This window comes from Orycteropus afer, unplaced genomic scaffold (genome assembly GCF_000298275.1).
Source record: "Orycteropus afer afer isolate SDZICR_OR568_19922 unplaced genomic scaffold, OryAfe1.0 scaffold00074, whole genome shotgun sequence".
In the NCBI taxonomy this organism is placed as follows: Eukaryota; Metazoa; Chordata; class Mammalia; order Tubulidentata; family Orycteropodidae; genus Orycteropus; species Orycteropus afer.
The window spans coordinates 3,581,629-3,597,243 of NW_006921661.1; the positions used below are offsets into that span (position 1 = coordinate 3,581,629).

The following is a 15,615-nucleotide window of genomic DNA, read 5'->3' on the forward strand; positions in this document are numbered from 1 at the left end:
TTAGAGAGATGCAAATCAAAACAACAATGAGATACCATCTTGCCCCAGCACTAGTAGCAAAGTTCAACAAGACAGAAAATAACAAATGCTGGTGAGGATGCAGAGACGTTGGGACTCTCATATACTGCTGGTTGGACTGTCAAATGATACAAGCACTGTGGAAACCAGTATGGCGATTCCTTAAAAAATTGGATTCAGAAATACTTTTTGACCCAGCCATTCCATTACTAGGTATATATCCTAAAGAAGTGAGAGCCAGAGCAGGAACAGATATATGTACACCCATGTTCATTGCAGCACTATTTACAGTAGCCAAAAGATGGAAACAACCTAGGTGTCCTCAGCAGAAGAATGGACAACCAAACTATGGTACATACACACAATGGAATACTATACAACCCTAAAGATTAAGTTAGAATCTGCAAAACACTGCATAATGTGGATCAACTTGGAAGACATTATGCTGAGTGAAATAAGTCAATCGCAGAATGACAGAGATTGTATTAGTCCATTATTGTGAAAAGTCAAGGAAAGGTTTACATATGGGAGGAAGTTTTCTTTGTTGGTTACCAGGGGTGGGAGGGTAGGGTAGGGAACACTGTTAAATAGGTAGTGATAAGTATTGATTTGGGTGACAAGAAGGGCAATATATCAAATGTGAGTGATCCACATGGTGGCATTGAGGAAGAGGAAGACATAGAGAGGTACATGGGAGGTACAGACAACAAAGATGAACCCTTTTGCACATACAGTACTGTGTTGTCAGTGAAGGCAAACATGGATATATGGGTGGATAGATGGGTAGGCAGGCTGAACTATAGGTATGTCTATACAGGGGAGAGTGTGCCCAAGACAATGTATAGGGTGGCAGACGATGTTTCTACAAGTGTATTGCTATGTTCTGTAAGAATTCCCAGGTATATAGTAGAGCGACAAGGGACAAAGTTGTAGTCACTTCTTGGTCACAGCCAGCTACTCAGAGGGAGCAAGTAGTTGGACCTGGGGGCTTGGGTCCATAGTCGCAGGGGACATCAAGCTCACTTGGCATAACATACTACACAAAACATTGTTCCACATCCTACTTTGGTGAGTAGCAACTTGGATCTTAAAAGCTTACAAGCAACCACCATCTGGATGCAATGATAGGTCTCTCCTCATCCAGAGCAAAGAAGAATGAAGAAAACCAAAGACACGTGGAAATAATTTGTCCAAGCGACTGGTGGACCATGCAATCCTCAGCCTATATACTGTAAGATCAGAAGAACTAGATGGTGCCCAGCTACCATTGTCAGCCTCTCAGAGGGGGATCTGTGTAGGAGATCCTGGATAGAGTAGGAGAACAATGTGGAACAAAACTCAAAATCATTTGGAAAATAAAAAAGGGACCAGGTTTTCTGGTGTGATGGAGGAGCCTGATGAAACCCCTGAGACTATGGCCCCTTGCTGCCCTTCAGGTATGGAATTGAACCCACTCCTGTGGCTTCCAGCCAAACAAAAGACAGGCATATGAGGTATTTACACTAGGTGGATACACGCCTTAGAGAGAACAATCATGGAAGACTAGAAGGGCTGTGTATGCATAGGGAGATAGCTCAAGGGGTAGGAGCGCATGGAGGGGAGCTGTTGCACTGTGGTAAATTGTATTGAACACCAATGACTGGAAACCAGACAAATTGTGAGATGACATTAAGAGCAGTAACCATGAAGAAAGCAAAATGTTATTAAAAAGACAGGAGAGGAAGAAAAGACCAAAATGTATGTCAGAAGGGACTCTGAGACTTGCTCTTGAAATGAGAGTAGCTAAAGGGAGTAGAAGAAATGACAAGATAAAGAGCAGAACAGAAGATTTCAAAAAGCAGCTCAAGAAGACAAAGTCAGTTATTTTAATGAAATGTGCAAAATCCTGGAGTTAGAAAACCAAAAGGGAAGAACACGCTTGGCATTTTGGAAGAAAAATTCAAGCCTCAAGTTGCAATATTGAAGGATTCTATGGGCCAAATAGGAGCTCTGGTGGCGTAGTGCCTAAGGCACTTGACTGCTAACCAGAAGGCTGGTAGTTCAAACCCACCAACCACTCCTCAGAAGGAAGACTGGGCAATCTACTTCCATAATGATACTGCCTCGGAAACCCAGGGAGGGGTGGCTATGGGTCGGATCTGACTCAACAGCAGTGAGTTTGGTTTGGTTTTGGTTTATGGGCAAACTATTAAATGATGCAGGAATCATTAAAGAAGATGGAAAGAATATAGAGTCATTATACAAAAAGAATTGTTAAATATTCAGCTATTTCTGGAGGTAGTATGTGATCAAGAACCAATGGTATTGAAAGAAGAAGTCAAAGCTGTGCTAAAGGAATTGGTGAAAAACAGCAGGAATTGACAGAACACACACTGAGATGTTTCAATAAACGGATGCAGTGCTGAGGCATTGACTCATCTATGCCTAGTAATTTGGAAAACAGCTACCTGGCCAACTGGCTAAAAGAGATTGATATTTGTGCCCATTCCAAAGAAAGGTGATCCAACAGAAGGGCAAAATTATTGAGCAATATCATTCATGTTGTTGTTGTTGTTGTTGTGTGCCGTCGAGTCAAACCTGACTCATAGCGACCCCTCCTTGGGTTTCCGAGGCAGTATCACTACGGAAGTAGGATTGCCCAACCTTCCTTCCGAGGAGTGGCTGGTGGGTTTGAACCGCCAGCCATCTGGTTAGCAGGCAAGTAATATCATTCATATCACATGCAAAGACAGTTTTTCTGAAGATAATTCGAAAATGGTTATGGCAGTATATTAACAAGGAATTTCTAGAAATTCAAGCTAGATTCAGAGAAGGACCTGGAACAAGGGATGTCAGTGCTGATACCAGCTGGATCAAGCATACCAGAAAGACGTTTACCTGTAAATAAATTGATTCTGCAAAGGCATTCGGCTTGTGTATTATCAGTAATTATGGATAACATTACACACAATGGGAATTCTAGGACACTTAATTATGCTCATGAGCAATCTGTGAATAGACCAGAAGGCTGTCATTCAAACAGAATAAGTGGATACTGTGTGATTTAAAATCAGGAAGGGTGTGCATCAGAGTTGTGTTCTTTCACCATAATTATTCAGTCTGTATGCTGACCATATAATCTGAGAAGCTGGACTGTATGAAGAAGAACATGACATCGGGATTGGAGGAAGACTCATTAACAACCTGCAATATGCAGATGACACAACCTTGCTTGCTGAAAATGAAGATGACTTGAAACACTGATGCAGTCTGCAGTATGGATTCCACCTCAACATAAAGAAAACAAAAATTCTCACAACTGGACCAGTAAGCAGCATCATGATTAAATGGATAAAAGATCGAAGTTGTCAAAGATGTCATTTTACTCTGATCCACAATCAACACCAGTGGAAGCAGCAGTAAGAAATCAGACATCATATTGCACTAGGCAAATCTGCTGCATAAGACTTCTTTAAAGTGCTGAAGAGCAAAAATGTCACTTTGAAGACTAAGGTGCAACTAACCCAAGCCATGGTATTTTCAGTCACCTTATAGGCCGGTGAAAGCTGGAAGATGAAGAAGGAAGACTGATGGTGAATTGCTGCCTTTGAAGTATGGTGCTGGTGAAGAATACTGAAAATACCATGGACTGCCAGAAGAACGAACAGATCTCTTCTGGAGGAAGTGCAGCTGGAATGCTCCTTGGAAGCAAGAATGGCTAGACTTTGTCTCACCTACTTTGGTCTTGCAGTTATCAGGGACCATTCCCTGGAGAAGGATATCATGCTTGGTAAAATGGAGGGTCAGCAAAAAAGGGGAAGACCCTCCACAAGATGGATTTACACAGTGGCTGTCACAGTGTCAAGTATATCAAGGGTTGTGAGGATGGTGCATGACCAGGCAGAAGTTCATTCTGTTGTATATAGGGTTACTATGAGTTGGATCCCACTTGACAGCATCTAACAACAATGTAAATAGAGATTGTTGCTTATACTGCTACATGTGACAATCTGCGAATGAGCCAGTAAAATATCCGGTAGGCCATTTGCTATTCCAAACCAAATGAAATACCAGCATCCTGTCAAAGAGTAATGTGTGTAAGGACCATGTGATGTGACCTGCACCATCACTAACATAAATCTATTAGAAAGAGCCTAGGTTACATTAAGGCTTTGAGAACTTTGCTTTGATGAATAGTGTAGAAAGGACAGCTAATACATATTTGAGCAGAGACTTGGTCAGAGTATTTTCAGAAGGAACTCTACATTTGGGAAGCCATTTTCAGAATCATATGGAAGAGTACTAGGAGTGAAACAAATATTTTGGTGGGTTTTTTTTTGCATATGGAGTTATTTTTACAGATGAGTCATAATCACATTCCCTGTTGTCAGGAAATGATTCCGCTCAGAGATTTGTTTCAGAGTGGATGCTTGCAATTCCCACCTTTCATCTACATTTGCCTACTCACCATACAGTTTACCTTGTATGAGGCTTTCAGCATACAGTGGACCTTTGACTTATGATGTTAACTGGTGGATATGGAGATCCTGAGAAAACTCCACAACAACTCTGGGGAAGGCCGTATTATGAGAACTCATTAGACAATAGTAGGCCAGGCTGACCCTTCCAACAAGGGCCAGAATCACTCTCTCTACTTCCTGTAGCCCAGTGCTAAAATGGTGTTCCATCTGCTCTACATGAAGCTCTTTGTTCTTAGATGATTATCCACTGAAGGACTTACTGTTTTTCTTACAGATTTTTTGGTTGCCAAGTTTTGATAGGGACTATGTCAAGCTTATGGCTCCTGGTTTTCAGCAAGTGGGCCGATTAGAGACCCTTGATGAACTTTCAAAAGAAAACATAAGAATAATAAATGTTGACTACAAGGAGTTGTTCTACAATGGGTTGAGGTAAGTGAATGACTACACCTCTTTTAGCATGTGCTGCCTTACTTGCACAAAATCTACCTTCCAATGAAGCTACTTAACTTGCCTTTCCCATCTCAGGATTGCTTATGTGCATTCATCTTCTTGGAATCACCTCCTTTCTCCTTCCTACCATTCCCTCCTTTCTGCTTTTTCACCCTTTTCCCTATCTCTTCCCTTCCCTCCCACTACCAACAAACATTTATCAAGTGTAGACTATGTCCCTAGAACATGGTCTTAAAACTCCTTCTTTTATGTGTCCCAGTCCCTCATCATTTGACACATTCTTTTGTGTACTTTGCATTTCTGATTTAGTATAAGGTAGACCTTAAAAAGTCAGAACTTAAATTTCTTTCTGCCATTACCAGACGGATTGCAGTATTTCATATATAGCTTCATGATCCAGATAGTCAGGTTTCTAGTAGGCACAATTAAAAATATAACTAAATCATTCCTTTAAAAAATAAAAAAAGTTTCAAACAACCACGCATGAGTTGTTGTTGTTAGGTGATGTCGAGTCATCTCCGACTCATAGTAACCCTATGCACAGCAGAACAAAACACCACCTGGTCCCGCACCAGCTCCGCGATCCCTACTGAACTTGAGCCCATCGCAGAAGCCACTGTGTCAGTCCATCTCGTTGAGGGCCTTTGCCTCCTTCATTGACCATGCACTGTACCAAACATGGCATCCTTCTCCAGGGAATGGTCCCTTCTGACAACATGACCAAAGTAGGTGAGACAAAGTCTGGTCATTCTCACGTCCAAGCAGCATTCCAGCTTCACTTCCTCCAGGACAGATTTGTTAGTTCTTTTAGCAGTCCATGGTACTTTCAGCATTCTTTGCCAGCACCACAACTGAAAAGCATCAATTTTTCTTCAGTCTTCTTTATTCGTTGTCCTGCTCTCACATGTACATGAGGCAATTGAAAATACCATGGCTTGTGTCAGGCACACCTTAGTCCTCAAGGAGACATTTTTGCTCCTCAGCCCTTGAAAGAGGTCCTTTGCAGCTGACTTGCCCAGTGCTCTATGTCGTCTGATATCCTGACTGCTGCCTCCATTGGTGTCAATTATAGAACCAAGCAATGTGAAGTCTTTGACAACTTCAGTCTTTTCTCCATTTATTGTGATGTTACTTACAGGTCCAGTTGTGAGAATTTTTGTTTTCTTTATATTGAGTTGTAATCCATACCGCAGACTGTATTCTTCAATCTTCATCAGTAAGTTCTTCAAGTCATCTTCACTTTCAGCAAGTGAAGTTGTGTTGTCAGCGTATCACAGGTTGTTAATGATTCTTCTTCCAATCCTGCTGCCACGTTCTTCTTCATATAGTCCAGCTTCTCAGATTATTTGCTCAGCATACAGATTGAGTAGGTGTGGGGAAAGGATACAACTCTGACCCACTCCCTTCTTGATTTTAAGCCATGCAGAGGCCCCTTGTTCTGTTCCAGTGACAGCCTCCTGGTCTATGTACAGGTTCCTCATGAGCACAATTAAGTGTTCTGGAATTCCATTCTCCTCAATGTTATCCATAATTTGTTATGATCCCCACAATCAAATACTTTTGCATAGTCAATAAAACACAAGTAAACATCTTTCTGGTATTCTTTGCTTTGAGCCAAGATCCATCTGACAACAGCTATGATATCCCTTGTTCCACATCCTCTTCTGAATCCAGCTTGTACCTCTGGACGTTCTCTGTCAATATACTGCTGCAACCATTTTTGAATTATCTTCAGTAAGATTTTACTTGCATGTGTTATTAATGATATTGGTCAATAATTTCCACATTCTGTGGGATCACCTCTCTTTGGAATGGATACAAATATGGATCTCTTCCAGTCAATTGGCCAGGTAGCTGTCTTCCAAATCTCTTGGCATAACCAAGTGTCTCCAGTGGGACATCTGTTCGTTGAAACATCTCAGTGGATATTCCGTCAGTTTCTGGAGGCTTGTTCTTCTCCAATTCCTTCAGTGCAGCTTTGACTTCTTCCTTCAATACCATTGGTTCTTGATCATACGCCACCTCCTGAAATGGATGGTACAGTGACTCTGTGTATTCTTTCCATCTTCTTTTGATGCTTCCTGCATCGTTCAATATTTTGCCCATAGAATCTTTGAATATTACAACTTGAGGCTTAATTTTTTTCCTCAGTTCTTTCAGCTTGAGAAATGCCAAGCATGTTCTTCCCTTTTGGTTTTCTAACTCCGGATCTTTGCACATTTCATTATAGTAATTGGCTTTGTCTGCTTGAGCTGCTCTTTGAAATTTTCTGTTCAGCTCTTTCATCTTGTCATTTCTTCCATTTGCTTTAGCTACTCTTCATTCAAGGGTAAGTTTCAAAGTCTCTTCTGACATTCATTTTGGTCTTTTCTTCCTTTCTCATCTTTTTAATGATCTCTTGCTTTCTTCATGGATATTATATGCTTGATATCATCCCACAGTTCTTCTGGTTTTCAGTCATTGGTGTTCAGTGCCTCAAATCTATTCTTTAGAAGGTCTCTAAATTCAGGAGGGATGTATTCCAGGTCATATTTTGGCTATTGTGGACTTGTTTTAATTGTCTTCAGCTTCAAGTTGAACTTGCGTATGAGCAATTGATGATCTGTTCCACAATCAGCTCCTGGCCTTATTTTGGCTGAAGATATTGAGCTTTTCCATCGCCTCTTGCCACAGATGTAGTCAGTCTGATTCCTGTGTACTCCATCTGGAAAAGTCTACGTGTATAGCAACCATTTGTGTTGTTGAAAAGAGGTATTTGCAATGAATAAGTCATTGGTCTTGCAAAATTCTATCATACAATCTCCAGCATTATATGTGTCACCAAGGCCAAGTTTTCCAACTACTGGTGATTCTTCTTTGTTTCCAACTTTTGTATTCCAGTCACCAGTGATCATTAACACATCTTGATTGCACAGTTGGTCAATTTCAGACTGCAGAAGTTGATAAAAATCTTCAATTTCCTCATCTTTGGCTTTGGTGGTTGGTGCATAAATTTGACTAAGAGTCATATTAACTGGTCTTCCTTGTAGGCATATGGGTATTATCCTATCACTGACAGCTTTGTACTTCAGGACAGATCTTGAAACATCCTTTGTGATGATGAATGCCATGCAATTCCTCTTCAAATTATCATTCCTGGCATAGTAAATCATATGGTTATCTGATTCAAAATGGCCAAAACCAGTCCATTTCAGCGCACTAATGCCTAGGATATCAATCTTTATGCATTCCATTTCATCTTTGACAACTTCCAATTTTCCTAGATTCATACTTCATACATTCCGTGTTCTGATTATTAATGGATGTTTGCAGCTGTTTCACCTCAATTTGAGTCGTGCCACATCAGCAAATGGAGGTCTTGAAAGCTTTACTTTATCCATATCATATCAGTAAGTTTGGTACTACTTTGATGATGCAGCTCTTTCCTAGTCTTATTTTGAAAGCCTTCTGACCTAAAGGGCTCGTTCTCCTGCACTGTATTAGATAATGTTTCTGGGCTGTTGATAAAGTTGCACAGTAATATATCAGACAGTGTTTCTCTGCTATTCATAAGATTTTCCCTGGCTAATTCTTTGAGAAGTGGATGGCCTCTTCCTTCTTCCTAGTCTGGCTCTGTCTGCAAGCTGCACTGATACTTGTGCACCATGTGCAACCCTGCCAGCACTTGAAAGACCAGTGGCACAGCTTTAAGCCTCACAGCAATATGCAAGCCACAATAGTACAACAAACTGACAGACAAGTTTGTCTTGCTTTAGCTGTTCGAAACCTCTCAGCCCTCCCCTTACCTGGATCCCTGGCGCTGCTCTGCTCTGTCCTACCCTCTGATTTCTCTTTCCCCACAGCTTTCCTGGCTGGTGGGGGTGGGGCCTGGGTTGCTTCCCTTACCTGGATTCCTGGCTGCTGCTCTGCTCTGTCATCCCCTCTGGCTTCTCTTTCACCTGCTTTTCTGGCCTGGGTCACTGCCCTTACCTGGTTCCCTGGCTGTTGCTCTGTTCATGCTTGAGAAGGAACTAAAATTATTAACCACCACTTTTAAAAATATGCAATTGGAGAAAGATTTTCAGAATTAAAAGGACCCAGGAATTAAATTGGAAACTTTATTTCATATCCCCTTCCTCTTAGATTTAAGAATAATTTTTTCAGATAATTTTATGTATTTCTCAGACAAAGTCTTCCTTGGAGATACATATATCCAAGATCTCCCTGGAGTTCATAAAAATTCCCATAGATACTTTTCTGTATTCCAGGCCTTGAACCAGGTTTGAATATACCTCTGTTCCTGTATTTCCTGTGTCTGGCCATGGGAAGGTTAATCATATAATATGTCTGTTTTTCTTTTAGCAATGGAAAATTATATGTGCTTTACTCTCTATTTCCAAGTCTTTACTCAATTCCCCATATATTTTGAGTGCATTACTATTTACTTTTATTCTTCGCAAATAGAAAATGACTCTGAGGTTATTTTCTTTCCTCCTAATTGTAACTTAGATTGATCTAGTATTTGAAAAAATAATTATAATAGCTTCCATATGTTGAGCCTTTATTATATGTCAAGTTCTGTGGTTGGTAGAACACAGACTCTGTTTCAAATTCTAACCTACCCATCATGACATATGTCACTTTGGAAAGTTTCTGATAATGGGTTTTCTTGTTTATAAATTAAGGATAACGTTGGTACCTATGGGATGGGATGGCTGAAAGAGTAAGATTGATAATTCTTAAAATGCACATAGCAGAATAATGAACACATGTGAAAGCACAATAAATATTAACTGCTGCTTTCATCGTATCCATCCTTACATATTATTTAGTGAGCATTACTATCATCTCATTTTTCAAATGAGGAAACTAAAGCTCAGAGAAGTTAGGTAATTCATCATCAACAGTCGGTCAGTAGACTTTGGATTTAAATATAGGCCTGACAGATGCCAGAGTCCAAGTTCTTTTACCACTATGCTTTTAAAGTTATTCCCTTGGCCATCATTATATAGACGTAGTCTCAAGTTGCCTCAGATTTAACAGGGATCAATCATATCCCAAATACTATTATAAAGTTTCCAGTAATGTATTAGACAGTGTTTCACTGCTCTTCATGAGGTTTTTACTGGCCAATTCTTTGAGAAGTGGGTGGCCCCTTTCTTCTTCCCAGTCTGTCTTAGTTTGGAAGCTCTACTGAAATATGTCCACCGTGGGTGATCCTGCTAGTATTTCAAATACTGGTGGCATAGCCTCCAGGCTCACAGCAACATGCAAACAAATTATGGATAACATTGTGAAGAATGGGAATTCTAGATCACTTGATTGTACTCATGAGGCACCTGTCCATAGACCAGGAGGCTGTTGTTCAAACAGAACAAAGGGATACTGCGTGGTTTAAAATCAGGAAGGATGGTGTCAGGATTGTATCCTTTCACCATATTTATTCAATCTGTATGCTGAGCAAATAATCCAAGAAGCTACACTATATGAAGAACAGCATGGCATCAGAATTGGAGGAAGACTCATTAACAACCTGTGATATGTAGATTTTACAAACTTCCATGCTGAAAATGAAGACGATTAGAAGCACTTACTGATGAAGGTTAAAGACTATAGTCTGCAGTATGGATTGCACCTCAACATAAAGAAAACAGAAATCCTCACAAATGGACCAATAAGAAGCATCATGATTAAATGGAGAATAGATTGAGGTTGTCAAAGACTTCATTTTACTTGGATTCACAATCAACACCCATGGAAGCAACAGTCAAGAAATCACACATCATATTGCACTGGGCAAATCTGCTGCAAAAGACCTCTGAAGAATAAACATGTCACTTTGGGGACTAAGGTGCCGCAAACCCAAGCCATGGTATTTTCAATAGTCTCATATGCATGTGAAAGCTGGACAATAAATAAGGAAGAATGAAGAAGAGTTAATGCTTTTGAATTATAGTTTTGGCGAAGAATACTGAAAATACCATGGACTGCCAGAAGAATGAATGAATCTGTCCTGGAAGAAGTTCAGCCAGAATGATCCTTGGAAGCAAGAGTGGCCAGACTGCATCTCACATGCTTTGGTCTTGTGGTCAGAAGGGACCAATCCCTGGCAAAGGATATCATGCTTGGTAAAGTGGAGGGGTCAGCGGAAAAGGGAAAGACCCTTAACAAGATAGATGGACACAGTGGCTGCCATGGTGGGCTCAAGTATAAGAAGGATTGTGAGGATGGCACATGACTGGGCAGTGTTTTGTTCTGTTGTACATAGGATTGCTATGAGTCAGAGCCGACTCAATGGCACCTAACAACAAAGTTATAAATTAAGCAGTTTCATTTAGCTCAACAAATATTTACTGAGTAGTAATATGTACAACACACCATACTAGTTTCATATGAAAGTTCAACATTAGCAAAGCGTCATCTTTAAGGAAGTTATATAGAGTATATTCTACCAGGGAGAATAAGGCTTTTTCCCTTATAGGAATATCATGCTGATTACTATAAATTCATGGACAGAGCTTTATTCTAAATCATTCCTCTCAAGTTCCTCTAAATTAAAAAACAATGAAGCAGTTCTACCTTAAATATTCATGTAGTGTTCATGACCCGATTCAGATCACATCGTCAGTACATTTTCTGTGATCATTGTTCCCTTTCTTGTCCATCAGACCACTGGTACAAGACATTGTGACCTTGCCATTTCAGCTCTGAAAGTGTTTTGTTTGTTTATTGATTGATGTATTGTGGTTTGGGTAAAAGTTTACAGAGCAAATTAGTTTCCATTCAACAATTTTTACACATTTTGTAACATTAGTGCTATTCCCCCAATGTAACAGCACTCTTCCTGATTCCTCCCTGGTTCCCCTTTTCCATTTACCCTTCTTCCCTGCCCCTTCCTGACTTCTGAGCTTTGTTTGTGGGAAAATGCTGCCCTTTTGATCACCTGTGGTTAATGATTCTGAGGAGTACGTTCCTCATGAGTGTTATTGTTCACTTTATAAGCATGTCTGTCGTTTGACTGAAAGGTGATTCCCGGGGTGAGATCAGTTCCAGATTTAAAGGGTGTCTAGGGGCCACAGTCTCGGGGATTCTCCCAGTCTCTTTTAGGCTAGTATATTTGGTCTTTTTTTATGATTTTGAATTTTGTTCTACATTTTTCTCCCATTCTGTCCAGGACTTTTCTGTAGTCCCTATCAGAGCAGTCGATACTGGTAGCCAGGTACCATCTAGTTCTTATAGTCTCAGGGTAATGGAGGCTATGGTTCATATGATCCATTAGTTCTTTGGGCTAATTGTTTCCTTGAGTCATTGATTTTCTTCATTCTTCTTTCCTCTGGACAGGGAGAGACCAATAGACTTAGACGACCGCTTAACTTTTAAGAAGCCAGTTGCTACTCACTTATAATTCTAAGGTGTAGAACATTGTCTTTGTGAACTATGTTATGCCATTTGACTTAACTGTCCCCTGAGATTGTGGCCCTGAGTCTCTAAGCCTAGTGACTCATTCCTTCACAGTGTTTGGTTATACCTAAGTTTTCTTAATTTTGCTCCCTGTTTGCTCTACTGTATACATGGATATATTTACGGCACATACAAATATGTATGTAGAAATATCCTCTGCCAAACCCATTTATGTTTGTGGGTTTAGTCTTGTTCCCCTACCCATACCTGTTCAGCTTGCATGTCTGCCTGTGTATCCACTCAAAGATTATTGTTTGTTATTAATGATACTCCAGAATTGTGTATATAACATTTACCTTTGTGGTCTGTGCACCCCTCAGTGTCTTCCTTTGCCTTAATGATATTGTGCTGATCTCTGAGGATGTTTTAGATGTATTATTTTAATCAAAATTATATGAACATTGAGAACATATTTTCTGAAGGTATCTCTTTTTTCTCTTTAGTTTCTCAATCAGTTTTCTGTAATGAGCAGTTGTTGCTGGTGTTAGTTGCTGTCAAGTTGGTTCTGACTCCTGGAGACCCCCCACGTGTGCAGGGATTTCCAAGGCTGACCTTTCAGAAGCAGTGTTCAAGGTCTATCTTTGGAGGAAGTTCAGTGATCTTGTCTCAACTTTTTTTTCTATGCTTAACTTACAGAATTTATTTTAATGGTATTAATTAGTTTCTCTGTAGATTTTATGCATCATGTTTTTAGTATCATATTAAGAGCTCTTTGTCTAATCTAAGAACACAACGATTTTCTCCTGTGTTTTTCTTTAAAAGTATTATACCTTTATATTTTACATTTATACATGATCTATTTTGATTCATTTTTATATAGGGGCAAGATTTAAGTCAAGGTTTGTTTTCTTGGATTTGGATATCCAATTGTTATAACACCATTTGCTGAAAAGACTATAAATTGCCTTTGCACCTTTATCAAAAACAATTTGGCCATATTTGTGTGGGCCTATTTATTTATTGTGGTAACTTATAATTGACCATTTTAACAATTTTTCACTGATGCTAAATACATTCATAATGTTGTATAGCCATCACTATATCTTCAGATCCTTTTATTATCCCAGACAGAAACTCTATACCTATCAAACAATAACTTCTCTTTTCTCCTTTCCCCAGCCTCTATTCTATTTTGTATCTTTATGAACTTGACTATTCTAAATATCCTGTATAATTGTAATCATACAATATTTGTCCTTTTGTGTATGGCTTATTTTACTTAGCATAATGTCTTCAAGTGTATTTTTGTTAAATTTATCTCTAGGTACTTTATAATTTTGATGCTACATGAATGATACTGTTTTTAATTTCTTTTCCATTTGTTCATTGGTTGTTGTTGTTGTTATGTGCTGTCGAGTCGGACCCAACTCATAGCGACCCCTCCTTGGGTTGCCGAGGCACTATCACTACAGAAGTAGATTGCCTCATCTTCCTTCCGAGGAGTGGCTGGTGGGTTTGAACTGCCAGCCTTCTGGTTAGCAGTCAAGTGCCTTAGGCACTATGCTACCAGAGTAGCATATAGAAATAAAATTTATTTTTCCATGTTAAATTTATGTTTTACAATCTTACTAAATTTATTTATTCATCGTATTTGTTTTGTGGTAGATTTTGGGGGATTTACTCACGTATAATTATGTTGTCTGAAAATAATAACAGTATGACTTTATTCTAATATTTATTAATTTTATTCATTTTTATTCATTAATGGCACTGACTAGTTCTTCAGTATGATGTTGGATAGAAGTACAATATCTTTAGGGGAAAATATTTGTTGTTGTTGTTGTTAGGTGCTATCAAGTTGGCTCCGACTCCTGTGCCAGCCTCATAATATTTGCTGTACCTGAGCCCGTCATTGCAGTCACGGTGTCAGTCCATCTCGTTGAGGGCCTTCCCCTTTTTTGTTGACCCTCCACTTTACCAAGCATGATATTCTTCTCCAGGGAATGGTCTTTTCTGACAACATGACCAAAGTAGGTCAAATGAAGTCTGGTCATTCTTGCTTCCAAGGAGCATTCCAGCTGCACTTCTTTCAGGACATATTTGTTAGTCCTTTTGGAAGTCCATGGTACTTTCATTATTAAGTAGGATATTATCTGTAGATTTGTCTGTACATTCCCTTCATCATATTTAAATTTCCTTTTATTTCTAATTTTCTAAGAGTATCATGGGACCTCTGGTGATGTAGTACCTAAGGCATTTGACTGCTAACCAGAAGACTAGCAGTTCAAACCCACCAGCCACTTCTTGGAAGGCAGGTTGGGCAGTCTACTTCCATAGTGATACTGCCTCGGGAACCCAAGGAGGGGTTACTATGAGTCAGATCCAACTTGATGGCAGTGAGGTTTTTTTTTAAGTCATCTTGTGGGTAGCTATTGTAAATGGCATTGTTTTCTTGATTTTCTTTTCAGAGTTCTTTGTTAGTGTAGAGGAACCCACTGATCTTTGTGTGTTGATCTTGTACCCTACCACTTTGCTGAAGCCTTCTATTTGTTATAATAGTTTTCTTGTTGACCCTGGATTTTTCTACATATAGGATCTTATCATATGCAAGTAGAGATATTTTACTTCTTTGCCAGTTTGGTTCCTGATCAAATGCCACCTCCTGAAATGAATGAGCATCGACCAATTCTTTTTGGTCCAGTGACACTTTGTATTCCTTTCATCTTCTTTTGATGTTTCCTGCATCATTCAATATATTGCCCATAGAATCTTTCAGTATTGCAACTTGAGGCTTAAATTTCCTTTTCAGTCCTTTCAGCTTGAAAAATGCTGAGCATGTTCTTCCTTTTTGGTATTCTAACTCCAGGTCTTTGCACATTCATTATAATAATAGACTTTGTCTTTCCAAGCTGCTCTTTGAAATCTTCTGTTCAGCTCTTTAATCTTATTTCTTCCATTCACTTTAGCTACTCTCCATCCAAGGGCAAGTTTCAGAGTCTCTTCTGACATCCATTTTGGTCTTTTCTTCCTTTCCTGTCTTTTTAATGAACTTTTGCTTCCTTCATGGATGATGTTCTTGATGTCATCCCATGATTCCTCTGGTTTTCAATCGTTGGTGTTCATTGCATCAAATCTATTCTTTAGATGGTCTCCAAATTCAGAAGGGTTTTGTATATATGCCCTTAATTTGGCCAAGTGTTTTTTTAATCAAGAACAGGCGTTGTATTTTGTCAGTGCTTTTTCTGCATCAATTGATACGATCATGTGGTTCTTTTCCTTTGTTTTATTTACATGATGGGTCATGTTG

At 39.4% G+C, this 15,615-nt stretch overlaps 1 protein-coding gene across 1 annotated transcript in view; it reads left to right on the top strand.

Moving 5' to 3' along the window:
- Positions 1-15,615, top strand: part of GDPD4 (glycerophosphodiester phosphodiesterase domain containing 4) — a 114,673-nt gene that overhangs the window by 78,381 nt on the left and 20,677 nt on the right. Inside the window, exon 12 of the mRNA XM_007941027.1 lies at positions 4,753-4,907. Within this exon, the coding sequence (XP_007939218.1) occupies positions 4,753-4,907 (155 nt within the window). The remainder of the gene's footprint in view (positions 1-4,752; positions 4,908-15,615) is intronic.